We start from the raw sequence: 26936 nt of genomic DNA, 5'->3' as shown, positions 1-26936 counted from the left end.
ATGAGATAACACAGATTTCTCCAGACCTGGTCATTTCTCATCACTCCCCATCTCTCTTTTTCCATTCCCATTCTCTCTTCACCTGTCAATCACTTTCCTCTGGTGACCCTCCTCCATGGCTCATTGTACTCTCCTACCAGGTTCCTCCTTCTGCAGCCCTTTACCTCTTCCAAATATCACCTCCCAGCTTCTTGCTCCAAACCCACACCACCTCCCACTTTGCCCCTCACCTGGTCTCACCTATCACCTGTCAGCTTACTGTATACCCTTCCCCTCACTCCACCACCCTGCTCCGGCTTCTTCTCTCTTCTCCAGTCATGATGAAGGGTCTCGGCCCAAACATTTGACTGCTAATTCCCCTATGTAGATGCTGCCTGACGGCTCAGCTCCTCCAGCACTTTGTGTATACCTCTGAGCATGAGCTCTCTTCCTCCGTAACAAAACTGCCACTGCAATTAAATGCTGTAAGAAATGTTACTATTACAGAATGCAATCTGCAGGCCTCGTCATCCAAACAAGGACTCTGTTCTGTATGATCCAGCCCAAAGTCCATCTCCTTAGGTGGCAACCTTGACTTGAAGCCTCATTGGAAAGTGTGCCCCCAAAGCACTGTGAGGGCAAGTACAGGGTGCAAAAACCGTACTTTGTCCAAGCACATTTCAGACCATGGTATTTCCTTCAATTCATTCTAAACTTTGCAAAGTATTAGTCCATTGGACTCTCTGGAACACGAACATAAAGACTGTGTTCCTTAGGGTTAGAGTCACATAGGATAGAAAGATGCCCTTCACCCTAACCAGTATATGGTTCCCAGTGAAGATCACCCTTTTTGTCCATGTTTGGCACATATCCCTCTACATCTTTCCTATCTGTGTACCCACCCAAACACCTTTTGAATGCTCTTAATGTACCTGCCTCGCCCACTTCCCCTGGCAGCTCATTCCAGGTGACAGAGTTGACCCTCAGGCTTCTATTAAATCTCTCCTGTCTCATCCTAATCCTATGTCTCGAGATCTTGATTCTCAACCGTGGGGAAAAGACTTTGCACATTCACCATTTAATGTGCCTCAGTTTTATGCACCTCTAAGATCATCCCTCAACTCTCCTACACCCCAACAAATAAAACTCAATCTCTTTCTATAACTCCGTTCCTCAAGTCCTGGCAATATCTTCATAAACCTTTTCTGCACTCTTTCTGCTTAATGACACTTTTCATATAGCAGGATAGCCAAAACTTAACACAATTCTCCAACTGCACCCTTATTGATGTATTGTAGAACTAACAACATAACATCCCGACTTCTATACTCAATACCCTGAGTGTTGAGGGCCAACGTGCCTTCAATACTTTCAGAAATACTACTTTATTTATCAGGAACTTAACACCATACAACATAGGAACAGGATTAAACCATTTGGCCCATCGAATCTGCTCCATCATTCAATCATGGCTTATCCTTTTCTCCCCCCTTCTCAGCCTCACCACTCGGCCTTCGCTCCATAACCTTTGATGCCGTGTCCGATTAAGAACCTATCAATTGCTGCCTTTACAAATTCCACAAATTCACATACTCTGGCTAAAGAGATTACTCCACATCTCTGCTTTAAATGGATGCCATTCTATCCTGAGGCTGTGCCCTCTTGTCCTAGACTCCCCCATCATGGGAAACATCCTTTCCACATCTACTCAGTCTAGACTTTTCAACATTCAAAAGGTTTCAATGAGATTCCCCCCCATCCTTCTAAATTCCAGTGAGTACAGACCCAGAGCCACCAAACATTCCTCGCATGATAACCTTTTCATTCCCAGAAACATCCTTGAGAATCTCCTCTGAACGCTCTCCAACGCCAGCACATCTTTTCTTAGATGAGGAGCCCAAAACTGTCCGAGGTGAGGCTTCACCAGTGCCTTATAAAGCCTCAGCATCACATCACAGTTCTTGTATTCCAGATCTCTTGAAATGAATGCTAACATTCCATTTGCCTTCCTCACCACTGACTCAGCCTGGAAGTTAGCCTTTAGGGTGTTCTGCACAAGGACTCTCAAGTCCCTTTGCCTTTCAAATTTTTGGATTTCTCCCCATTTAGAAAATAATCTGCACATTTATTTCTACTACCAAACTTAAATACAGCCTCAGCATGAATTCTTCCAAATTGTGAGGTTATGTGCTGACATTGGACAGGGTTCAGGGGAGGTTTATGAAAATGATCCTGGGATTGAAATGCTTATCATATGAGTAGAATTTAATGGCTCTGGGCCTCGATAAAGTAGATGTGGAGAGGATGTTTCTTATAGTGGGTGCGTAGTAGAGGACACAGCCTCAAAATAGAGGGACATACATTTTGAACAGAGATGAGGAAGAATTTCTTTAGCCAGAGAGTGGTGAATCTGTAGAATTCATTGCTGCAGACAGCTGTGGAGGCCAAGTCATTGGGTACATTTAAGGCAGAAGGTTGATAAGATTCTTGATTAGTCAGGACGCGAAGGGATACAGGGAAAAGGAAGGAGATTGGGGCTGAGAGGAAAATGGATCAGCTGTGATGAAATGGTGGAGCAGACTCGATGGGCAAAATAGCCTAATTCTGCTCGTATATCTTATGGTCTAAACTTACGGTCTTTATTATGAACTCAAATCTTCTACAATTGTGGTGAGTGAAGCTGTGCATTGAAAATTTCGAACAAGTGTCCTTGTATATCATATTTTCAGTACATCAACTTTTAATCTTGATCCTCATACTTTCTTTGGCATATAATTGCAAAATTTGCTAGATTTCATTAAGTACTGGATTATCTCACTCTGGAGTTTTCCTGTAACTTTAATTTATAAAGTTAACTATTAATACAACATTAAGCTCCTTTGTTGATAGCTTGGCCCACATACAGTTAGTCACAGCCTGAAAAGGGTCCTGACCGTGTGGAAAACATCATGTGTGATCCCAATATACAAGCAGGGCTGACCGAAGATCTTGAATGACTACTGTCCAGTGGCCCTAACTCCACACATTATAGAGAGACTGGTCCTGGCTCACCTCCGACCCCTGGTCAGATCAGTCCTCAGTCCTTGCAGTTTGCCTACTAGGCACACATTGGAGTCAACAATACTGTCATCTACCTGCTGAACAGAGCCCACTCCCATGTGGATCGCCAGGCAGCGCTGTGAGGATCATGTTTTTTTGATTTCCCAAGTGGCTTCAATGCCAAATAGCCCTCATTGCTCTGTTCAATGCAGAATGTCTCTTTCGTTGTATCCTGGATAATGGACTACCTGACTGGCAGACCACAGTTTGTGCAGTTTCAGAGGTGTGTGTGAGATGTGGCTATAAACAGCACTGGGGCCCCACAGAGGACTGTATTGGCTCCCTTCCTGTTTACCCTGTCATGTCATCTGCAGAAATTCTCTGATTGACTCAGTAATAGTTGGGTGTATAAAGGGAGGATGGGAGGATGAATACTGGGCCCTGGTGGAGGACTTGGTCAAATGGTGAAAGCTAAATCATCTGCAGCTCAACATCAGTAAGACAAAGGAGATGGTGATGGACTTTAGGAAGACTAAACCTGCACCACTCCCTGTTACTATTGATGGTGAGGACGTGGATGTGGCAAGGACCTACAAGTACCTGGACTAAAGATTTAAGTGGAGCACCAGCACAGAGGCCATGTACAAGAAGGGCCAGAGTCACCTCTACTTCCTGAGGAGACAGAGGTCCTTTGCAGTATGCAGGCCTCTCCTTCACATGTTCTACCAGTCAGGTGTCGCCAGTACAATCTTCTATGTGGTGTTGTGCTGGGGCAATGGCATTAACACAGGTGATGCCAACAGGCTCAATAAACTGATTAGAAATGCTGGCTCTGTTATAGGAGTCAAACTGGCTATGGTAGAACAAAGGACCCTCCAGAAAATCCTGGCAATTCTGGACAATACTTCTTGCCCTCTGCATGCCACCTTGGCTGAACAGAGGAGAACTTTCAGTAATAGACTGAAACAACTGCACTGCTCCAAAGAGCGCTATATGAGGTCATTCTTACCCTCGGCCAGTAGGCTCTATAATGAGTCAACCTGTAGCCGGGGAAGTGATGACCCCTCCTGTTAAGACAGTTATTAATCTTTGTTTACCAGACCTCTATTTAAACTCCGTTTACCTCACCCCACGATCATGATCACCCTGTGCAACACTACCATCACTTCTTATCTGGACGGTGTGAATGTGCACCCATTACTGTGTAGTATTATGGTAATTCTTGCACTACCATCTTACCAGTGTGAACATAGAAATCTTGTAAATCTTGTCATCTTTGACCTACATCTTATTTTTAAGGTAACATACTTTTTAATCTTTCTTACTTCTCTTCTAATATTTGTACGCCTGTGCACTTGCAATGAATGCTACTGTGACACTAATTTCCTTTGGGGTCAATAAAGTATCTATCTATCTACCTGCCTATAAGGGGCAGACTGGTTTTATTTTCTCAACTTACTGCAGATTTATTAATATTTGTGCTCCTGTTCTTAATGTCTGTGTTTTCCATCCAATTCAAATAAACTGTATTGTCTTCAACTGCTCCTCTTGGTATTTTAAGGCCTTTGATTACATTCCCCACCAGTGAGTTTTCACCAACATAAACAAAGCTCCCAAAGTGCCTGCTCACAGCTAGCAGCTCAGCCCGATAATGTAGCACTGAGTGATAAAATGCCTCAAACCTTGCAGATATAATTCTAGGCATAATCACATTCCCCTATCCCTAGGGCCTCACAAAATTCCTTTCAAGCACCCTCAAAATACAGCCTAACACTTGCTGGTAAGGAACTTACACTCAGCGGCCACTTCCTTATGTACAACAGTGGAACCTACTGTGATCTCCTTTGCTGTAGCCCATCCACTTCAAGGTTCAAGGTGTTGTGCATTCAGAGATGCTTTTCCGCACACCACTGTGTAATGCACATTTATTTTTTAGTTAATATCAGCTTGATCCAGTCTGGCCATTCTCCTCCGACCTCTCTCACTAACAAGGCATTTTCACTCTCAAAATGTCGCTCACTCGTTTTTTCGCTATTTGCACCATTCTCTGTAAACTCTAGAGATTATTGTGCATGAAAATCCCTCAAAATCAACAGACTCAGAGATAGTCAAACCAACCTGCCTGGCACTAACAATCATTCCAGTCAGTCACTGGAATGGCACATTTCTTCCCCATTTTGAGTTTTGGTCTGAACAACAACTGAATCTCTTGATCATGTCTGCATGTTTTTATGTATTGAGATGCATAAACGATCACAGATCAGCCACGTGATTTGCTGATTAGATATTTACATTAATGAACACGTTTAGAAATGGCCACTGAGTGTGTATAGACTGGGTACTTCCATTGACTGGTTAATAACCAACCCCAAAATCCTTAAACACGAGGAATTCTGCAGATGCTGGAAATTTAAGCAACACACATCAAATTTGCTGGTGAACGCAGCAGGCCAGGCAGCATCTCTAGAAAGAGGTACAGTCGATGTTTCAGGCCCGAGACCCTTTGTCAGGACTAGACCGGATGAAGGGTCTCGGCCCGAAACATCGACTGTACCTCTTCCTAGAGATGCTGCCTGGCCTGCTGTGTTCAGCAGCAACTTTGATATGTGTTCCCAAAATCCTTACCCAACTTTGTCAATAATACTAAGACTTGTTTTTTTGTGCTTCAAGGTTATGTTTATTTACTTAAACTCACCCATCTGTTTAGTAAACTACTTAATTTAATAAATCACTGCTCCTGCCCCCACAGACTCCACACTTGGCCACGGTGGAATGCTAGTGTTTTGAAACAACATCAGAATCAGGTTTAATATCACTGACATATATTGTGAAATTTGTTCTTCTATTGTAGCAGCACAAAAATGCTATAAATTACAATTAGAAATATATATTGTACAGTAAATAGGTATTGCAAAAAGAGAGGAAACATAGTGAGGTAATATTCATAGGTTCATTGTCCGTTCAGACATCTGAGAGTAGAAGGGGAAGAAGATGTTCCTAAAACATGGTGCGTGCCTTTAGGTTCCTGTACCTCTCTCCCAATGCTAACAATAAAAACAGGGTCTGTTCTGCGTGATGGAGCTCCTTCAGGTTCAATATTGTTGAATGTCATTTCCAGGACACAGTGTAAAGGAGAACAGAATAATTGTTTGTCCATAGAGTGACGCTAGGCACAGGAGTGCCTGTACATGAGGTGACTCAGACGGGAAATTATAAAACAGTGGTGCTGATCAGCCTTACTGCTTAGGGAAAGGGACTGTTTTTGAGTCTGGTGGTCCTGGCTTGGATGCTACGTAGCCTCCTCCCTGATGAGAGTGAGACAAGCAGTTCATCAGCTGGAGGGGCAGGAATATGTCTTTGATGGTGGGCAGGCTGGTTCAGGTGACTACCCACTGGACAGCCTTCCTGTAGCATGTTAGGATGCTTTCTACTCCCTATCTGTACAAGGACGGAGTATAGATGTGCACAGTCCACTCACTTCAGCCCCCTCAAAAAAATAGAGGCACTAGTGAGCTCTCCTGATTGTGTAGAATGTGTTCTCAGACAATCAGAGATTGGCGATGCAATTTAATGATGCCTGATAGTTCTCTGAGGCATCGTCTTTTGAAGACTGAACCAAAGACTAGGCTTATTGACAACTTGACATTAGTTTGAACAGCACCATAGCAACAGGGAGTGGGGGTAGGATTTACATTCAATTCAACGAATATGGGACTAGAAAGCTGGTAACAGCAACAATACCCATGAAACAATTTGATTGTACTGGCTTGGCTGACAATTATGAAAGGAAATCTGCCATCTCTCCCCAGGCTGGCTTGAACTCACAATGAAGTCGTTGATTTAATTACCTTCTGAAATGGACCATTAAGCGACTCAGTTTTCGCCAACTAGGGATACAGTGGTGCTAGAATTTTTTTTAAAACACTAGAATTTTCTCTATTTCTGCATAAATATGACCTAAAATGTGATCAGATTTTCATGCAAGTCCTAAAACTAGATAGAGAACCCAATTAAATAATTAGCACAAAAACATCATATTTGTTCATTTATTTATCGAGATAAATGATCACATATTACGTGTATTCATTGGAAAAAGTACATGAACCTCGGGGGTAATGTCTTCTAACAAAGCTATTTGTAGTCACGCGTTCCAATCAATGAGATGCGATTGGAGGTGTGGGGCGTAGAGGTGCCCCGCCCGATAAAAAAAGACACACTCAGTCAGGTTACTGACAGAGCCTGCTCTTCTCAAGAAAGATCTGTCTATGTACACTATGCTTCGATCAAAACAACTTTCAGAGGACCTCAGAAGTATTTTATGCATGAAGCTGGAAAAGGCTACTAAATCATTTCTAAAGACCTGAGTGTTCATCAGTCCACAGTCAGAGAAATTGTCTACAAATGGAGGAAATTCAGTACTGTTGCTACTCTCCCTAGGAGTGGGCATCCTGCAAAAATCACACCAAGAGCACAAAATGCAATGCCAAAGGTGGTGAAAAAGAACCCATGGGTAAATTTTATCAAGATATTTTATGGGAGAATGTCAGGGTAGCAGGCCATCACCTGAAGTTTAAGAGAAGCTGGATAATGCAACAAGACAAAGATCCGAAAGATAAGAGCAAATCAACAACAGATGGTTTAGAAAAAAGAAAATTTGTGCTTTGGAATGGCTGAGTCAAAGTCCTGACCTTAATCCTATAGAAATGTTGTGGAAGGACCTGAAGCAAGCAGTTCATACAAGGAAACCCACCAACATCCCAGAGATGAAGCAGTTTTGTAAGGACGAATGGGCTAAAATCCCTCCAAGCCGATGTGCAGGACTGATCAACAGTTACTGGAAACATCTGGTTGAATTATTGCTGCACAAGGGGGTCACACAAGTTACTGAAAGCAAAGATTCACATACCTTCTCCAACAGACACACATAATATTGGATCATTTTCTCAATAAATGAACAAGTATAATATTTTTTGTGTTATTTATTTAACTGGGTTCCTTTATCTAGTTTTAGGACTTACATGAAGATCTGATCACATTTTAGGTCACATTTATGCAGAACTCAAGGAAAGATTTTCACTTTAAAAAAAAAACAAGAGCTAGAAGTTTTGTAGAATATGACAAGCAGAATCCCTCTGTAGATTTTCAATTGGAAGAAAATAATAGAAACAAGATGACCAAATCAGACTGTAGGTAATGCCCAAAACTGCGCAGCTTTCTGAAATAGCAAACACGAGAGATTCTGCAGATGCTGGAAATCTAGAGTAACACCCATAAAATGCTGGATGAACTCTGCAAGTTAGGCATCATTTATCAAGAGGGAAAAACAGCTAACATTTCGAGCTGAGATCCTTATTAGAGATACAGTTCAGAGTCCACCCTCCGAGCTGCGTGGCCCCAGCAATCCACGATTTAACCCTAGCCTAATCACAGGACAATTTACAATGACCAATTAGCCTACTAACCAATATGTTTTTGGACTATGGGAGGAAACTGGGGCACCCAGAGGAAACCTATGCATTCCCTGGGGAGGGCATACAGACGACCTTAGAATTGAATGCCAAACTTCGATGCCCTGCCAGTGTCGCACTAACAGCTAAGTTTTGTGTTCCTCTCCACAACCCCCACAGAGAGGAGGCAGCAGGTTTGAACCCAGAAATTTACAAATTCAGGCAAATTCCCCAAAACGCCACTTGTGGTATTGACAATAGCAAGATTTGAGAATTGGAAGCAACAGGGCTCCTCCTCCCACTCAATACTTACCTGCCCTGCAGTATGCACCAGCCACAGTATGGGTCTCTTGTCATCAGGCAGGACTGGCAGTCCGTGTACTCCGAGCATTCACTAACAGGAAGCTTTAGTACCTTCAATGAGAACAGATACAAATGATAGAGCACTACAGCACAGAATAAGGCCCTAGGGCCCATCTGCTTCATGCCAAACTCTTATTCTGCCGAGTCCCACTGGGATCCTGACTCTCCAACCCCTATCCTCATCCATGTACTTATCCAGAAGGTGAAATGTTGAAATCAAATCTGCATCCAGCACTTCCGCTGGCAGCTCAGTCCACAATCTCACTATCCTCTGCCTCAAATTTCCCCTTAAATATTTCACTTTTGACCTAAACCTAACCTCAGTGGAAAAAGCTGACATTTACTCTATCTATAACGCTCATAATTTTGTATACCTCTATCAAATCTCCCCTCAATCTTCTATGTTCTAGAGAATAAAATCCTAACCTACTCAAATCTTCCTTGTAACTCATGTTCTCAAGTTCTGGCAACATCCTTGTAAATTTTGTCTGTACTCTTTTAACCATATTGATATCTTTTCTGCAGGTAGGTGACTGGATCTGCACACAATACTCTTAATTAGGCCTCACCAACATCCTATAGAACGTTAACATGATATCCCAACTTCTGTACTCAATACTTTAATAATATAGATCATAAAGTGGGTTTCCTTGTGGTACTGCCAGCCACTCCTGTTTACTGTAGCAATATGTCATAGACATACACATTTTTGTGCATCTTCTGCTTTGTTTCACTCAGGGGTCGGTGGTTGTGCTGTCCTCTCCCTAGTCCTCCACTTACCATCACAACCTTGTTTGGGAAGCTTGAGTTGTCATTCACATCTTCAGTGCTAGCCACCGGGCCTCAGCTCTTCCCACCTAAACTATTTGAAGGATTATGCTTCATTTATGTTCATACCTTGCCCAGAGCAACATACACAAATTGCTGGAGGAACTCAACAACTCAGGCAGCATGTATGGAGGGGAATAAGTAGCCAACATTTTGGGCCGAGACCCTTCAACAAGACTGGAGAGGAAGAGGGTAGAGAACAGAATAAGGAGGTGGGGAGAAGGGAAGGAGTACAAACTGTCAGGAGATAGATGAGACCAGGTGAGGGATACGGTGGCTGTGTGGGGGAAGGGAGAATGAAATAAGAACCTGAGAAAGGAGAGGCAGAAGAGGTAAATGACTGAAGGAGGATGATACTAATAGGAGACAATAGTGGACCATGTAAGAAAGGGAAGGGGGGGAACCAGAGGGAGGTGGTGGGCAGGTGAGAATGGGTGAGAGGGAACCAGAGTGAGGAATGGTAAAAGAGAGAAGTGGGAGGGCGGGGGTTGAAATTACCCGAAGTTAAAGAAATAGATGTTCATGCCATCACTTTGGAGCCTTCTTAGATGGAACACAAGGTGCTGCTCCTCCAACCCGTGTCTGGCCTCGTCGTGGCAGTAGAAAACAATATAGACAGGCATGTCAAAACGGGAACTGGAAGTCAAATTGAGGTGGGTGGACACCAGGAGATTTTGCCTTTTCTGGCAATCAGAGCGAGGGTGCTCTACAAAATGCTTCAGGTTTCACTGATGTAGAGGAAGCTGCACCAGGAGACCAGATGAGCCTGACAGACTCGCAGATGAAGTGTCCTTCTTGCAGGGGTACATACCAGGAGGGAGATCAGTGCGGAGCGATGAGTGGACATGGGAAGTCACGTACAGCAGAGTTGGGCAGGGGGAAAGATTGATTAGTGGTAGGATCCCATTGAATGGAGAATGATGTACTGGATACGGAGGGTCGTGTGGTGATAGGTAAGGACACGGAGAACCCTATTCATGTTATGGCAGTGGGAGGATAGTGAGATGGCAGATCTACGAGGAACAGAGGAGATGCACATGAAGGCAGCACTGATTGTGCTGAAAGGGAAAGTGTTCTTTGACAAAAAGGACATCTCAGATGTTTTAGAACGAAAGACCTCATCCTGAGAACATGCAGAGGACATGTAGGAACTGAGATAAGGAATATCATTCTTACAACTGACAGGTTGAGAAGAGGTATAGTCAAGATAAATGTGAGATTCCGTAAGCTTGTAAAAGAAGGAACAGACGTTCTCCAGAAATGGAGATAGAGAGATTGAGAGATTGAGAGAAAGAAGAGAACAGTCAGAGATTGACCAAGGAAATTTGAGAGCAGGGTGGAAGTTGGAGGCAAAGTTGATGAAATTGACGAGCTCAGGAACTTTTCACCTTTCAACCTTAACCCATGACCTCTAGTTGTAGCCTCATCCAATCTCAGTGGAAAAAGCCTACTTGCATTTACCCTATACCCCACATTACTTGGTATACCTCCATCAAATCTCCCCTCAATCTTCTACCTTCTAAGGAATAAAGTCCTAACCTATTCAACCTTTCTCTATAACTCAGGTCCTCAAGTCCCATCAACATCCTTGTAAATCTTCTCTGACCTCTTTCAATCTTACTTGCAACTTTCCTGTCAATGGGTGCCCAAAATGGCACACAATATTCCAAATCAGGCTTCACCAAAGTCTTATACATCTTCAACAAAACATCCCAACTCCTGTACTCAATACATTGATTTATGAAGGCCATTGTGCCAAAAGATTTCTTTATGACCTTACCTTACGTGTGACACCACTTTCAAGGAATTATGGATCAGTTTTCACAGATCCCTCTGTTCTACCACACTGCTCTGTGCCCTGCTGCTCACTGTGTAAGACCTACTCTGATTGGTCCTCCTAAAACACAACATCGTACACTTGTCTGCATTAAATTCCATCTGCCATTTTCAGCCCATTTTTCCAACTGGTCCAGATCCGCTAGTTTTAATAATTTTCCTCACTGTCCACTACACCCTCCAATCCTGGTGTCATCCACAAATTTGCTAATCCAGTTTACCACATTATTATCCAGATCATTGATATAGAGGACAAACGGGAACATACGCTGTACCAATCCCTGCGGCATTCCACTAGTCACATTTCTCCAGTCAGAGAGGCAGTCATCTACTACCACTCTTTGGCTTCTTCTTCAAAGCCAATACCAAATCCAATTTACAATCTCACTTTGAATGGCAAGCAAGTGAAACTTCTTGACCAACCTCCCATGCAGGACCTTGTCAAAAGCCTTGCTAAAATCCATGTAGACAACATCCATGACCTTGCCTTCATCAACTTACCTGGTAACTTTCTCAAATAACACTACACGATTGGTTAGTTACAGCCTAACACGCAGAAAGCCATGTTGACAGTCTCTAATCAGTCCTTGTCTATCCAAATACTTAAATATCTGGTCCCTTAGAATATCTTCCAAGAACCTTCCCACTACTGGTGTCAGGCTCACCAGCCTATCATTTCCTGGCTTACTCTTACTAAGTTAAAAAGAGGTGACATGGGATCAGAAGGTGTTGTGGATAGAACTAAGGAACTGCAAGGGCAAAAAGACCTTGATGGGAGATGTATACAGACCCCCAAACAGTAGCAAGGATGTAGTCTAAAAATTACAACAGGAGATGGAAAATGCACGCCAAAAGAGCAATGTTACAATAATCATGGGGGACTTTAACATGCAGGTAGATTGGGAAAATCAGATTGGTGCTGGATTTCAGGAGGGGGAATTTCTAGAATGCCCATGTGATGGCTTTTTACAGCAGCTCGTAGCTGAGTCCATTAGGGATCAGCTATTCTAGATTGGGCATTGTGCAATGAACCAGAATTGATTAGAAAGCTTAAGGCAAAAGAACTCTTAGAGGCAACTGATATTCATCCTGAAACTTGAGAAGGAGAAGCTAAAGTCAGATGTATCAGTATTATACTGGAGTAGGGAATTACAGAGGCATGAAAAGGAGCTGGCCAGAATTCTTTGGAAAAGAATACTGGCAGGGATGATGGCAGAGGAGCAATGGATGGAATTTCTGGAAGGAACTTGGAAGGCACAGCATATATACATCCCAAAGAGGAAGAAGTATTTTACTAAAGGAAAGATGTAACAACTGTAGGTAACAAGAGAAGTCAAAGCAGATACTAAAAAACCATTTACCATCTCCCCCAACTCTTTCAGCTCCACACGTAGTTTACCACTCTGATCTTCCAGAGGACCAATTTTGTCCCTTGCAATCCTTTTGCTCTTAATATATCCATAGAGGCCCTTAGGATTTTCTTTCACTTTGTCTGCTAGATCAAATTATGTCTTCTTTGCGCCCTTCTGATTTCCTCCTTAAGTGTTCTCTTGCACTTCTAAGTTTCAAGTACCTCATTTGTTCCTACCTGCCTATACCTGCTATGCACCTCAAAATCTCTCAAAAACCAAGATTCCTTAAACCTGTTTTCCTTGCCTTTTATTCTGACAGGAACATACAAACTCTGTGCTCTCAAAATTTCACTTTTGAAACCATCGCACTTACCAAATATAGCTTCACCAGAAAACAGTCTGTCCCAATCCACACTTCCCAGATCCTTTCTGAAACCATCAAATGTGACCTTTCTCCAATTTAGAATCTCAACTCGAGGACCAGACCTATCTTTTCCATAATTACCTTGAAACTAATGGCATTATGATCATTAGATGCAAAGGTTCCCCCATACAAACTTTTGTTACCACCCTGTCTCATTCCCCGACAGGAGATTTAGTATCGCACTCCCTCTAGTTGGGTCTTCTATGTCCTGATTAAGGAAACTTTCCTGAACATATTTGACCAACTATTTCTCATCCAGCCCTTGATAGGGACTCCCATACCGTAAGTGGAAAGTTAAATCACCTATCACAACCTTATATTTCTTGCAACGGGCTGCAAATTCTCTACAAATTTGTTCCTCTAAATCCTGCAGACTGTTGGTGATCTGCAATATAATCCCATTTATGTGATCATGCCTTTCTTATTCCTCAGTTCTACCTGTAAAAGCCACACTAGATGAGCTGTCCAGTCTGAGGGCTGTCGTGACATTTTCCCTGATTGGTAATGCCCCCACCACCCGACCCCCCCACCCCGGCTCTCTCACATCTGAAACAGAACCCTGGAACATTGAGATACCAGTGGCACCCCTTCTGCAAGCAAGCCTCACTATTATTATTTAAAATAATTGGTATTATCATTTTATTATAATAAAATTTATCACGGTTTGTATTTTTAAAATTTATATCATTTGCCTTCTTTTACACATTGGTTGTTTGTCGATCTTTGTTTATAAAGAGTTCTATTTTCATGAACTCTATTGTATTTATTTTCCTACAAGAAAATGAATCTCAATGTAGTATACGGTAAAATATATGTACTTTGATAAGAAATTTAACTTTGAGGGGACTTTGAGTGAAAAATGCAAGGTCCAGAGGAATGTGGAGGGGAAATTTCCTCTTGTGGAAGAAACTTAGGAACAGTGGTCAGTGTTTAAAATACGGGGTCCTCATTTAGGATAAGGGGAGACATGGTAACATTGTCGTTAGCATAACACTATTACAGCACCAACAACTGGGTTCAATTCCTGCTGCTGTCTCTGAGGAGTTTGCATGTTCTCTCCATGAATGTGTGGGTTTCCTCCGGGTGTTCCAGTTTCCTCCCACAGTCCAAAGGTGTGCTGGTTAGTAGATCATTTCATCACATGGGTGTAATTGGATGGCACAGCTCAGTGGGCCCAGAGGCCTGCCACTGTACTGTATCTCTAAATAAAAGAAAATTAAGCAATTCTTTTTTCTCTCAGGATAATGTTTCTTTGAAACTCTCTTCCTCATCAGTCCAGTTGAAATAAAATCTCAATATTTTTAAGGCAAAGGTAGCTACACACTGGATAAAGAGGCTGAAAGGTTACTGCAGTGGGACAGGAATGCAGATTTGAGTTTACGGTGAGGTCAACCATGATTTTATTAAATGGTGGAGCAGGCGTGAGGGACCTGATGGCTACTCCTGCTTCTAACCTGTGTTTGTATATTACCCATAAAGCAACCAACCCTGAGATTGATAACGCAAACACGAGGAAATCTGCAGATGCTGGAATTTCAAGCAACACACACAAAAAATGCTGGTGAACGCAGCAGGCCAGGCAGCATCTATAGGAAGAGGTACAGTCAACGTTGCGAGCCGAGACCAACTGTACCTCTTCCTATAGATGCTGCCTGGCCTGCTGCGTTCACCAGCATTTTTTGTGTGTGTTGCCTGAGATTGATACCTTCCTTTGATATTCAAATCACTGAGCCTCCACCCCCCCCCACCCCCGCCACCTCCAGCTGCCTTCCTGGAAAGGCTGCTATCTTCGGCTGCACCGCAGGAGACGGAGAATCCCTCTCACAGATAATGACAGCAAACCACTGGCCAGCTTTCTCTCTCAAACCCCACCACACAAACCGAACCGAGTCAAATGAAATATATTCTGCAAACCTTGAACAAATCCATTTACGGACTTGATCAAAGTATAATGTTAATCAGTTCTGCAGAAAGTCTCGCCCCATGTTGTGCTACCAGCAGTGAACTCTGAACACTGAATTTTCACCTTTGCCTGAAGCATCTTTCAATATACAAATCAAAGCTTCCCTCCCACGATCTATGGTTTCCCCTCAAATTTTTCCTGAGATCAAAATATTTCTTCAGTATTTCGGTGCTGAATAATTACTTGCTTAGATACAGCACTTTAGCTGCAGGCTCCAATCAGGCTGGGAGTTACATCACTGCATGAAACCCTTTATGGGCTTTCTTCACTCTGGGTTTGTTGTAAAGCACAGCAGAACCAGCAATGTAGAGTGATGTGCTAGCTAGCCCGAGTTTATCTTGTTCATTTCTCCTTTATTGTGCTGCTGGCGACTGAGGCTGGGGTCAAAGTATTCGGCAGAGATGGCGCTCGGTACTCGGTGTCGGAGGGCTGATCTGTGGTCATCCAGACTGTGGTCGGGCATGGCAGGGAGAGTTTTCTTTCTTCTCCCGTCTGCGTGAGATGTGGGACTTTCGAGAGACTTTGAACTTTTTTACTGTGCCCATAGCCTGTTCTTCATCAAGTTATGGTATCGTTGCACTGTTGTAACTATATGTTATAATTATGTGGTTTTTGGTAAGTTTTTCAGTCTTGGTCTGTCCTGTGTTTCTGTGATATCACACTGGAGGAATATTGCATCATTTCTTAATGCATGCATGACTAAATGACAATAAAATAGGCGTGTCCTCATAATCCAATCTAATCTAATCTTTATTTTTATTTAGAGATACAGCACAGAATAGGCCCTTCCTGCACTTTGAGCAACGCTGCCCAGACACCCCTGACAACCCCGATTTAACCTTCATCTAATCACAGGACAATTTACAAAGACCAATTGACCTACCTGGTACGTTATTGGAGTGTGGGAAGAAACAGGTGGACCCGGAGAAAACACATGCATTCCATGAAGAGCATGTACAGAGATTGCTCACAGAGAATGTCAGATGTAGGCAGCGAACTCCAACACTTCAAGCTGTAGTAGTGTTGAGCTGATTGCTACACAACCCTGGCACCCTTATTCATATTAAAATATAACAACACTAGCGATGCTTTACACAGGCAGCACAGTAGTGTAGATTTAGTGTAACATCTTATAACACCAGCGATCACAGTCCAATTCCCACCATTGTCTGTAAGGAGCTTGTATGTTCTGCCTGTGATCTCGTTGGTTTCCTCCCATGTCACAAAGACATTCATGTCAGTATTAGTAAGTTGTGGGCAGGCTACATTGGTGCCGGAAGTGGGGTGACACTGGCGGGCTGCACCCAACACGATCATTGGACTGCATTGTCATTGACACAAACAATGTACTTCACTGTACGTTTGACAGATAATTCTAACCTTCACAAAATACATCCACAGCTGGCGTTCATACCTTCAATGGAGTTGTGACATAAAGGTTCTCCTGGCCACGGTCAAATGCCAGATCGCCACTGATCGCTGCGTTGGGCTGGATTGTCAGGGTTGCATATCGCTCCACATTTCCAGATGGCTTCACAAAAACCTAGGACAGTGAAAGCAACAAACACTCATCCCTGAAGATATGACTTGGCATAAAAAGGCAAGAAACATAACTGCCATCTTCATTAATGAAGGGCTTTAGCAGTTAACCCTTCAGAAACCATTTGCTGCCAGACCCTTTAGATGTACTGTTATATGGCCATTACATTTTTGCAGTTCAATTCATTCTTCATCCAGATTACTCCTACCAGGCATCAGCTTGCTGCACTGTCTGTTTTACTGGACTAAGCCTTGGAGAATGGACGAGGATCCTCGTAGATAGGAAAGCTGATAGAATCAATGTTAATGTACTTCCCTTAAAGTCACACAAGGACATTTTCCTGTGACTGAATGTTTCTCCCACTTCCTCAGGAGACACCCAGTGAATTCCAGTGGGCATGGCCCCTGGTTACTATGCTCTAAGTTTGAACAAAGGGCCATTGCAAGAGCCCAGTTCTATCATCAGCTGACATCAGCAGCCATCAATGTACAATGGATGGTCACAGGAAGTTAAGCCTCTTTCTTTTTACAGCACAGAGTGTGGTTCCAACCTCAATCAGGTTTTAGCCATGCATAAAATCCTGTAAAGATCAGCATGTATTGCTCAAAGCGGCTTGCTAGGCCGTATGGTAGTTACGAATCAACCAGATTACTGTGACTCTGGAATTGTACAGGATCGAACAGGTTGGTTACGTTCCTGAAACAAACTCAGTAAGCCAGTTTCTTTGCTGTATTACTTTTAGCACCTTTTCAGTGTTGTCCCAATTTACTGAATATTATACTCCCCTGCTAGCACAGCAGGACATCAACACACATAACTAGAGATATATTGAGGTTTAGGGGTGAACCAATCCAATAAACATGATCAACACAACACAATGGAGAAAGGACTGTAAGTAAGGACAAGGAACTTGAGGTCCAGCTGTAACCGTTTTGGGCAAATAAAAGGAGCAGAGAAGCTGTTGGGGCAGCAGGCTGAGGGTAGCAGACACCAACAGAATCAACAGACTCATTCGTAAGGCCAGTGATGTTGCGGGGATGGAACTGGACTCTCTCACGGTTGTCTCTGAAAAGAGGATGCTGTCCAAGTCGCATGCCATCTTGGACAATGTCTCCCATCCACTACATAATGTACTGGGTGGGCACAGGAGTACATTCAGCCAGAGACTCATTCCACCGAGATGCAACACAGAGCGTCACAGGAAGTCATTCCTGCCTGTGGCCATCAAACTTTACAACTCCTCCCTTGGAGGGTCAGACACCCTGAGCCAATAGGCTGGTCCTGGACTTATTTCATAATTTACTGGCATAATTTACATATTGCTATTTAACTATTTATGGTTTTATCACTATTTATTATTTATGGTGCAACTGAAACGAAAACCAATTTCCCCCGGGATCAATAAAGTATGACTATGACTATTATTTTAAGTGGGAATGTACAGATCAGATTACAATCAGATTAGTCATGATCTTAATACTGATGCAGCAAATACTCGGGTCAGAAGAGCCTATTCCTGGTCCTAATTCATAAGTCTAAATGGCAGATTATTTACATCAGAATCCATGCTAAGTGATGACACCTCAGAAAAGGGCCAAATAGTCCACATTAGATGAGCTGATTCATCCAGTGTTGCACATTTCCATAGGAAAGATACTTTAAAGAGCTGAGTACTTTACTGAGACTGGGTAGAGAAGCATAGTTAGGAAGATAGATTGAGAACGTTGGTATTACTTTCTCTGAAACAAAGGCGATCAAATGGCATTGGAGTGTAGATAAAAGAGGCTTCAATTAGAATCTGATGCTCTTTAAGTTTAAGCTTTGTGGATGCTGAAACTCTACCAGAAAGAATGGTAGACTCGAAAAGTCCTCATCAAATTTAAAAGTTTGTGGAAAACAAAACAATGGTTATTGACCATGAATTACAACACGGTACTGCATGGACCTAAAAGGCCAATTGGCTATAAACTGTCATAAAACCTTCCAAATCTCTGTGATATCACGCCTATTGCTTGCAAACAATTCTTCTGCTTGAAGGGCAATCCCATCTATCCTGGAAAAGGGAACTGATATTCCAGTTTTAACTATTTCTTGTCTGACAGCCAACCACTGGTAATTAGGATGGCAGTGTCTCAGAAGAACCAGAGCAAAGGTTATTTAATGAACTTGTGCGAGGTCCTTGAAATAGTTAGAGCTGGTCCAAGGGATGATGTTTCACATATCTTAGTCCAGGCCAGATTTTATTGCCTTACCTTGTGCAAGTAGCCCTTGTCATCTCCCACAAAGGCAATGGTGTGTTCCATTTCCACTGTCACCGCTACAGCAACCAGTCTTCCCTGGGCAACCTTCAGCACCAGCGAAGCCTCAATGGGAATGCGACTCGCCATTGGGCTGGGTGTGTGGTCATATCCACAGGGGTAGGCATTAAGAGTGTCCTGGAGAGAAGGAAAAGAGAATACTGCTGGTCAGACTGTTCAAAGGGTAAACCTTGTTCATCGCCAGAGTGAAGAAATGCAGCTGAAAAATTGGTCCTGACGAAGGGTTTCGACCTGCAATGTCGACTGTTTACTCTTTTCCATAGGTGCTGCCTGACTTGTTGAGCTCCTCCAGCATTTTGAGAGAACTGAAAAATTACTGCTGACTCCACCCACTCTAGTGGTGAACTATTCACCAAATTGCCATCAGGGAGACACTACAAGTCCTTCACCACCAAGGCTACACATCCTCTCTGAAATTTCTTTCTTGTCACTCCAGTTTCTCAACAAAAGTCACTCAGGTGTAATACCCTAACATTCCTCGCACATCTGTTAAATGGTCTTTCCTACTCTCCCTGTTCTATTGATAATTATTCAGTCTGTTTATATCCCCACATTTATTTTGGTTTGATTATTGACATTTGCGGATGTGACCGTTGTTCTGCTAATTGTTGATTGCTCATGGCTGTTTGCACTACTGCCTTGTAAACTGTTGGTTGCTGTTGTGTTGTCTGTTACGGTATTGTCCGGTGTGTTATGCTTGGCATCCAATTAAAATCAACTCTGGTATGTGTCATAATATGGCAATAAAGAGATCGTAATTGTGATTCTGAATAATTAAAATGGAAGACTTAAAAACTAATCCATTGTTTCTCGATACTTTTTTTAAAGCATGTTCTTTTGCAAAGGAACGAGAAATTAGATTGGCATGTCCATTCCATTTAGTTGCTGCAATTGATTCTAGGTGTATTGATGTTACAGTCACAATTTCCCATTCCATTCCATTGATGCTACAGTCATAATTTCCCATTCCATTTCCATTCCAGTCAATAATACTGGACAGAATGATGTTACAGTTACCAATTATTTAACTGCGCAGTCTGGGACTAACTGTTAAAATATACCAGATATACAACAGCTGCACTTCACCTATCTATTCTAACCAGCTACTGCTGTCTGAGATCCGGCAAATCATTTATCACTGGCACAGAGCAAAAGTGGCAATTAATACACATTACATGTTAGTGCACTGTTAGTGCAGTGTTTCTTTCAGATCAAGAGGCACTAACACTTGGCCGATAAGGTGAAGAAGAAGTCCATATGATTTGAAAAGTATATTAGTTCAAAGTATTAAAAGCATTAGAGTCTCTAGGGAGAGAACAGGTCCCCATTAAGCATCAGTGTTGTCGACCACATGTGGAGCCACAGGAAACCAGTGAGATCTTAAACAAAATACTTTCCTTTCCTATGAAGGTCATGGAAGTTTGGGAATTTGGGGAAGAAAACTGTGATCTCCTGATAGAAATAGAGATATTGGCAGTCTTGAGTTGAATAAAGGTGGATAAATTCCCATGGCCTGACCAAGTATATTTTCAGGTGTTGTAGAAAGTAGGGGAGAAATCTCGAGGACACTGTAGACATGTTTGTACCTTCCTGAGCTGTGGGCGAGGTACTGGAAGATTGGAGGGTGGCTACTGTTGTGCCTTTATTTAAGAAGCAAGGCAAGGACAAGCCAAGGAACAACAGGACAATGAGCCTAACATCAGCGGTGGGAAAGTTACTGGAAGGGATTCTGAAAGGCAATATCTATATGCGTTGGAAAAGCCAATGAATGATTAGCAATAACCTTTGTGTATGAGAAATGCACAAATTTAATTGGCTTGTTTGAAAAGTTAACTAAAAGGATCACGACGGTAGGGTTATCTACATGGTCCTCAAAAAGATTTATGATGAGATCCCATAGTAGACTGTTCTGGAAGGCGAGATCACATGGGATCCAGGGTATGCTAGTCAACTGGATACAAAGTTGGCTTGGTGGAAGCGGTCACAGAGTGGTGGTGGAGGATTGGAGGCCTGTGACCAGTGGTGTGCTACAGGCATTGGTATTGGTTCCTTTGTAGTTCGTAACCTATATTATCTCATGAGAATGTATATGGCATAGTTAGGAAGTTTGCAGGTGACAGCAAATTTGGTATTGTGGTGGACAGTGAAGAATGTTGTCCAACGTTAGAACAGGATGTAGGTCAGCTTGGAAAATGGGCATGGGATGACAGATGCAATTTAACTAGACGAGCGATGCATTTTGGCTGCATTAAGAGTTAACAACAGGGCCTTGGTGGATGCAGTAGAAGGGACAGGAGAAAGGGTACAAGTAAGTATCTCCGTGAAAGTGGTGACACAGTAGACAAAGCAATGAAAAATGCATGCGGTACACTTGAATACAAGAGTTGGGACATCAAGTTACAGCTGTACAAGACATTGCTGAGACTATATTTGGGAGTCACCGTAACATTGGAAGGTGTGCTTAACCTAGAGAGGGTGAAGAAAAGATTCACAAGAATATTGCCACGTCTGCATGAGTTACAAGGAGAGACTGGACAGGTTGTGACTGTTTACCCTAGAGAAGGAGGCTGAAGCTCGACCTTGCACAGGTTTATAAAAATCACGAAGGGCTTCAATAAGCTGGATAGTCACAGTTTGTTTTACCAGGGTAGGGGACTTGTGTATAAATCAAAAGGTTATCAAACATACATCTAGGCACTTTTAAAATTAGTCACCTGAAAGCCTCTTTATGCTACTGTTATCCCTTTATTTAAAACCCACACTGGTCCTTTTTTTTATCTGCTCCTTTGATCTAACTCCAAGTCTTCTGGCACTTCCCAAATACAAATGCTGTATTTGCTTATCCTGGGCTCTAACGGGCCATCTAATATTGCAGGAAAACATTTTAAAATGTTTGTGCTTTAGTGCACTTTACTTTGCAAATGGCTGCAGCAATTTGTTCTCAAGATTTCTTGCCTCTTCACTGAAGGAAATGCAGTGAATCTCATTGGCAGATCACTCCTCGATGGTTGCCGGGGAGATCTGTGCCTTGCCATCTTCAACTGCCTTGCAGCTTTTCTGATTCCACTTCATTTATTTGGAACATCTTGTCCGATATTGCTGACTTATGAGCCAAGTAAACGTTCAACAGAGAGTCAGGCAACCAGGCTATTTAGCTGCCAAAATCCCCCAATTTTTCTAACAAGATTTGAATATCTCAAATAACCAAAGAATTCGATAAGTTCCCCTTTAATGTGCATGATAAATCACAGTACAAAGAATCTCACACTCCATTAACCAAATTATCAGAAGATCTGTTGGGCAGCCAGTCTTGAAAACACGCCAGATGATCTGGATTAGGCAAGAGGGAATGAAGGTGAAAGAGCATGACTGTACGGAGCAGTGTATTCCAAGAAAATGGCACAATTCGTAGTTCTTGCCTTTTACTCAAGTCCAAAGTACTCTGATCCAGAGCAACACACAAAATGCTGGAGAAACTCAGCAGGTCAGGCAGCATCTGTGAAGGGGAATAAACAGTCAATTTTTCAGACCGAGATCCTTCATCAGAACTGGAAAGGAAGCTGAAAGATGCCAAAATAAAGTGGTTAGGGGAGAAGTAGTAGTTCAGGTCGACCTTCACTAATCCGACTACCCATAATCCGGTTCCTTCGATAATCCGGCACTGATTATGCTTAATGTGATCCTTCTGTAATTCGGCATGTTCACTAATCCGGCACTCCTCAGGTCCCAATGGTGCCGGATTAGTGAAGGTTGACCTGTACAAGTAGGAAGGAGACAGATAAAGCCAGCTGGGTAGGGGAGAGGGGTGAAGTAAGAAGCTGTAAAGGCTGGAGAAGAAGGAATCTGATAGGAGAGGAGAGTGGACTATAGGAGAAAGGGAAGGAGGAGGGGCACCGGGGGGGGGGAGTGATAGGTAGGTGAAAAGAAGAGGTAAGAGGTCAGAGTGGGGAATTGAAGAGGGAAGTGGAAGGGGAAAGAAATTTCTGAAAGCTGGTGAAATCGATGTTCATGCCATTGACATGTCAGAACCCTAATCCACATCTGTAACCTTTTCAGCCTCCTTGCCCCTCTCTCCTAACCTCATGAAATAGCACAAGCCTCTCCCCATTTGCCCTCTCTCTCTCTCTCTCCAGGAATCAGAGCAGCCACACAATATCTCAATGTCACATACTCGAGTTGCATTGATCCTCAGTCCTGACCCTCTTGATCCAAATTACTTCCTGTAAATGGAGTGAATGGCCCTGACCTAACCAACTCCACAGGTCTCTTTTATGCTAATTTATCAGGATGCAGTCGAGATTACAGAGCAGGTGCTCTATGGAGAGGTGGAACAAACTGGAGTTGTTTTCTCTGAGGCTGAGGGGAGAGCTGATTGAAGTTAAGATTTTAAGATTGCGTATCTTTTCCCTGTAGGGTTGATATGTCTCATATGAAGGTGCGTGTATTTATGGTTGGGGGAGGAGAGTTCAAAGGAGATGCATGGGACAAGTTTGTTTTTGCTTTACACAGAGTGGTGGGTGCCTCGAAAGCACTCCTGGAAGTGGTGGTGGAGACAGATACGATAAAGGCATTTTGGAGGCTTTTAGATAGGCACATGAATGTGTAGTAAATGGGGAAATATGGTCCATGTGCAGACAGACGGGGTTTATTTAATTAGTTTAATTTGTTTGGCACAATATCGAGGGTGGAAGGACTGTTTCTATACTGTATTGTTCTATGTTCTGTCATTTTTTTTTAATTCGCAGATTGGACCAGCAACTATGGACAGAGGTGCAAACTTTTGTATGGTAAGTGTCTCATTGCTGCATTGGCAACAATCCAAACCCCACCTCTTTATCCAATCACCAAGTAGCTACTGAGATGTTGTCATTTACCATCTTAGAATTGAACAAAGAAATTATTGGTGCCAACAGGAAAAGTAAAGCGACCAACACTCAGTCTAACTATAAATGTGACATCATCTGATTCAGCAGCCATGTCTCTGATTGACTTCAATCCTCACTGCATGTACAGAACCCATCACTGATGTCCTCAGAAGACAGACAGATTCCCAAAAGGAGAGGCTGAAACCGCCTTGCCATGCGCTGAGGAGTCTGGCAAATTGCTGTCAGCAGCCTACTACGCTCCAGTGGGGGTGACGGGCTCAATAACAACTACTGTAGCATTAGGACACAAACTGCGAGGACTCTTCCCCCAGACCAGAAAGCTACTGAACTCTCTGCCACCACCCAGGTCTCATCACACATATAGTAGCATTATATTGTTCACTTTCTAAACTTGTGTCATAAGTACACCTTGTTACCTGTTACTTTATGTGGTGGGTGGGTGGGTGGGTGGGTGTGTGTGTGTGTGCGCGTGTGTGTGTGGTGTGTGTGTGTGTGTGTGTGTGTGTGTGTGTGTGTGTGTGTGTGTGCGCGCGCGCGCACGAGAGAGAGTGAGACAGAGAGAGTGAGTGAATGATTGAGTGTGTGTGGGAGTGAAAGTGTGTGCGAGAGTGAGAGGGTGAGGGTGAGGGTGAGGGTGAGAGTGTGAGAGTGAGTGAGTGTGAGAGTGAGAGTGAGTGTGAGTGTGAGAGTGAGAGAGTGAGTGTGAGAGTGAGTGTGAGTGTGAGAGAGAGTGAGAGTGAGTGTGAGAGTGAGAGTGAGTGTGAGTGAGAGTGTGAGTGTGTGAGTGAGAGAGTGAGTGTGAGTGTGAGTGATATGTACTATTTTGTGCACCTTGGTCCAGAGGGCTGTTGTTTTCATTTTGCTGTATAGATGTGTACACTTGAATGACATAAACTTGAACTTTAAAAGAGGAAATGTAAATTTATTTTGCAGTGAAAAAGAGGGAAAGAAAAGATAAATTATCGCCAGCTTGACACAACAACTCAAATGTGTAGTTAACTGCATTCTTTGCTGCTGGTTGCTGTTCACCATAGCATTGTCGCATCTAAACCAAAACAGCGTCTGGTGTCGGGCTTGTGATGCCTGCTATGTAAACACAGGTACTTTCTTCTATCAACTATAAATATGATCAAAGTTGACCAGGGCTGCTGACCAATGGAGATCTGCTCGTTGACAATAATTAATGCAAGGGTCAGATATTTGACAAATCCGTGAATCCAGAAAGGGCCTGAAGGTGTGAGATAAGCTGAGTTCTCTTCATCTGTAGCTGAGCCAGCGCAAGATCAGGAACTGCTGCGTATTTGTTCTTGCAAACACATGGCTCCTAGACAACATCCCTTCAATCTTCAGATCATATCACTAAGGGATCTGTGTTAATATTATTTTTGTGACTGTATGTGCTATCGTAAAGTAAGTGTGTGTGTGTGTGTGTGTGTGTGTGTGTGTGTGTGTGTATGTATGTATGTATGTATATACACACACACACACACTTCTTCAGCCAGAGGCTGGTGACTCTTTGGAATTTCTTGCCACAGAAGACTGTGAAGGTCAAGTCATTGGGTGTACTTACAGCAGAGATTGATTGGTAAGGAAGTTAGGGGTTACTGGGAGAATGGGGTTGAGATAAAATAACAGCAATGGTTAAGTGGCAGAGCAGCTTGATGGGCAGAATGGCCTAATTCTGTTCCTAGACCTCAGTCTTGTGGACCTGTCCCACTTTTTGACAAAGAACATAGTTCAGTTACTTTACCCCTCAAGTAGATTGCACTTGAAATTTCTCGTGGCATGGTTAAGTTTTAGGTAACTACTAGGGTGCAAGGTCACCAGTCAGTAATCACTTTCAGCACACAGCCGCTTGAATACAAGAACTAAGTCTGAATATTTAATTACTAAAATAATTGTCTGTATATTAGATAATCACCATGGCACTTCTGTACAATACTGAGTTTCTTTCGAAGAACAAAAAGCAAAAGCATCATTTACATTTTTTACGCAAATCAGCTTGTATGTTTTGGAACAATAATTTTTTAAACACTCATCCTCCACAAGTGCACCATTAGGATCTACTACAGTAAATACATTAAATTTCTTTACTAAACACTTTATACTATCTGAAATTTATCAGCAAAAGTAGTAAATATATCACCAACCAATTTTTATTATAAACAAGAGAAAATCAACAGTACAGTCAAAATGATTCACCTTGAGCTATCAATCTCATTCTCATTAAAAATCAATATGTATTCTTAAGGACGATCACCACTGGCTCTACTTTATAAACCTGACAGACAGTGCATCTTTCTACCAACCCTGGAGGATCTTAAACATGAGAAGGTCTGCAGATGCTGGAAATCCAAAGCAACATGCATAAAATGCTGGAGGAACTCAGCAGGTCAGGCAGCATCTATGGAAATAAATAAACAGTCGAGATTTTGGGCTGAGATCCTTTTTCAGGACCAAAAAGGAAGATGCCAGAATAAAAAGGTGGGGTGGGGGGAGGGAGGGGAAGGAGGAAAGCTAGAAGGTCTTAGTTGAAGCCAGGTGAGAAGATGTAAGAGGCCAAAGTGAGGAATAGGAGAAGAGGGGAGGTAAAGGTATTTTTTTACTGGAAGAAGAAATCAATATTCATGCATCAGGTCAGAGGCTACCCAGATGGAATACAAGGTGTAGCTCCTCCAATCTGAAGATGCCATATCACCATGGATCAACATGTCAGAACAGGAATGGGAATCAGAATTAGAATGTTTGCTCACCGGTAAGTTTCGCTTTTGGCGGATGGAGCAGAGGTGCTTGATGAAGCGGTCCCCCAATTTACAGTGGGTCTCAGCAATGTACAGGAGGCTGCATCAGAGCACCAGACACAAGACAGAACCCCAGCAGATTCACAAGTGAAGTGTTGCCTCACCTGGAAGGACTGTTTGGAGCCCCGAATGGAGGTGAGGGAGGGGGTGAATGTACACT

General features: G+C 42.8%; 1 protein-coding gene across 5 annotated transcripts in view; it reads right to left on the bottom strand.

The window, feature by feature from the left end:
• The window catches only part of plxnb1b (plexin b1b), a 373688-nt gene that overhangs the window by 121289 nt on the left and 225463 nt on the right, over nt 1-26936 (bottom strand). For all 5 annotated transcript variants that reach the window (XM_063067659.1, XM_063067658.1, XM_063067662.1 and 2 more), the window contains 3 exons: nt 19024-19206; nt 16646-16774; nt 8779-8879 (listed from right to left, as the gene is read on the bottom strand). In XM_063067659.1, the coding sequence (XP_062923729.1) occupies nt 8779-8879; nt 16646-16774; nt 19024-19206 (413 nt within the window). The remainder of the gene's footprint in view (nt 1-8778; nt 8880-16645; nt 16775-19023; nt 19207-26936) is intronic.

This window comes from Mobula hypostoma, chromosome 15, assembly GCF_963921235.1.
Source record: "Mobula hypostoma chromosome 15, sMobHyp1.1, whole genome shotgun sequence".
Lineage (NCBI taxonomy): Eukaryota > Metazoa > Chordata > Chondrichthyes > Myliobatiformes > Myliobatidae > Mobula > Mobula hypostoma.
Note: the sequence above shows the minus strand (reverse complement) of the source record. Positions and strands in the feature narration are given on the sequence as shown.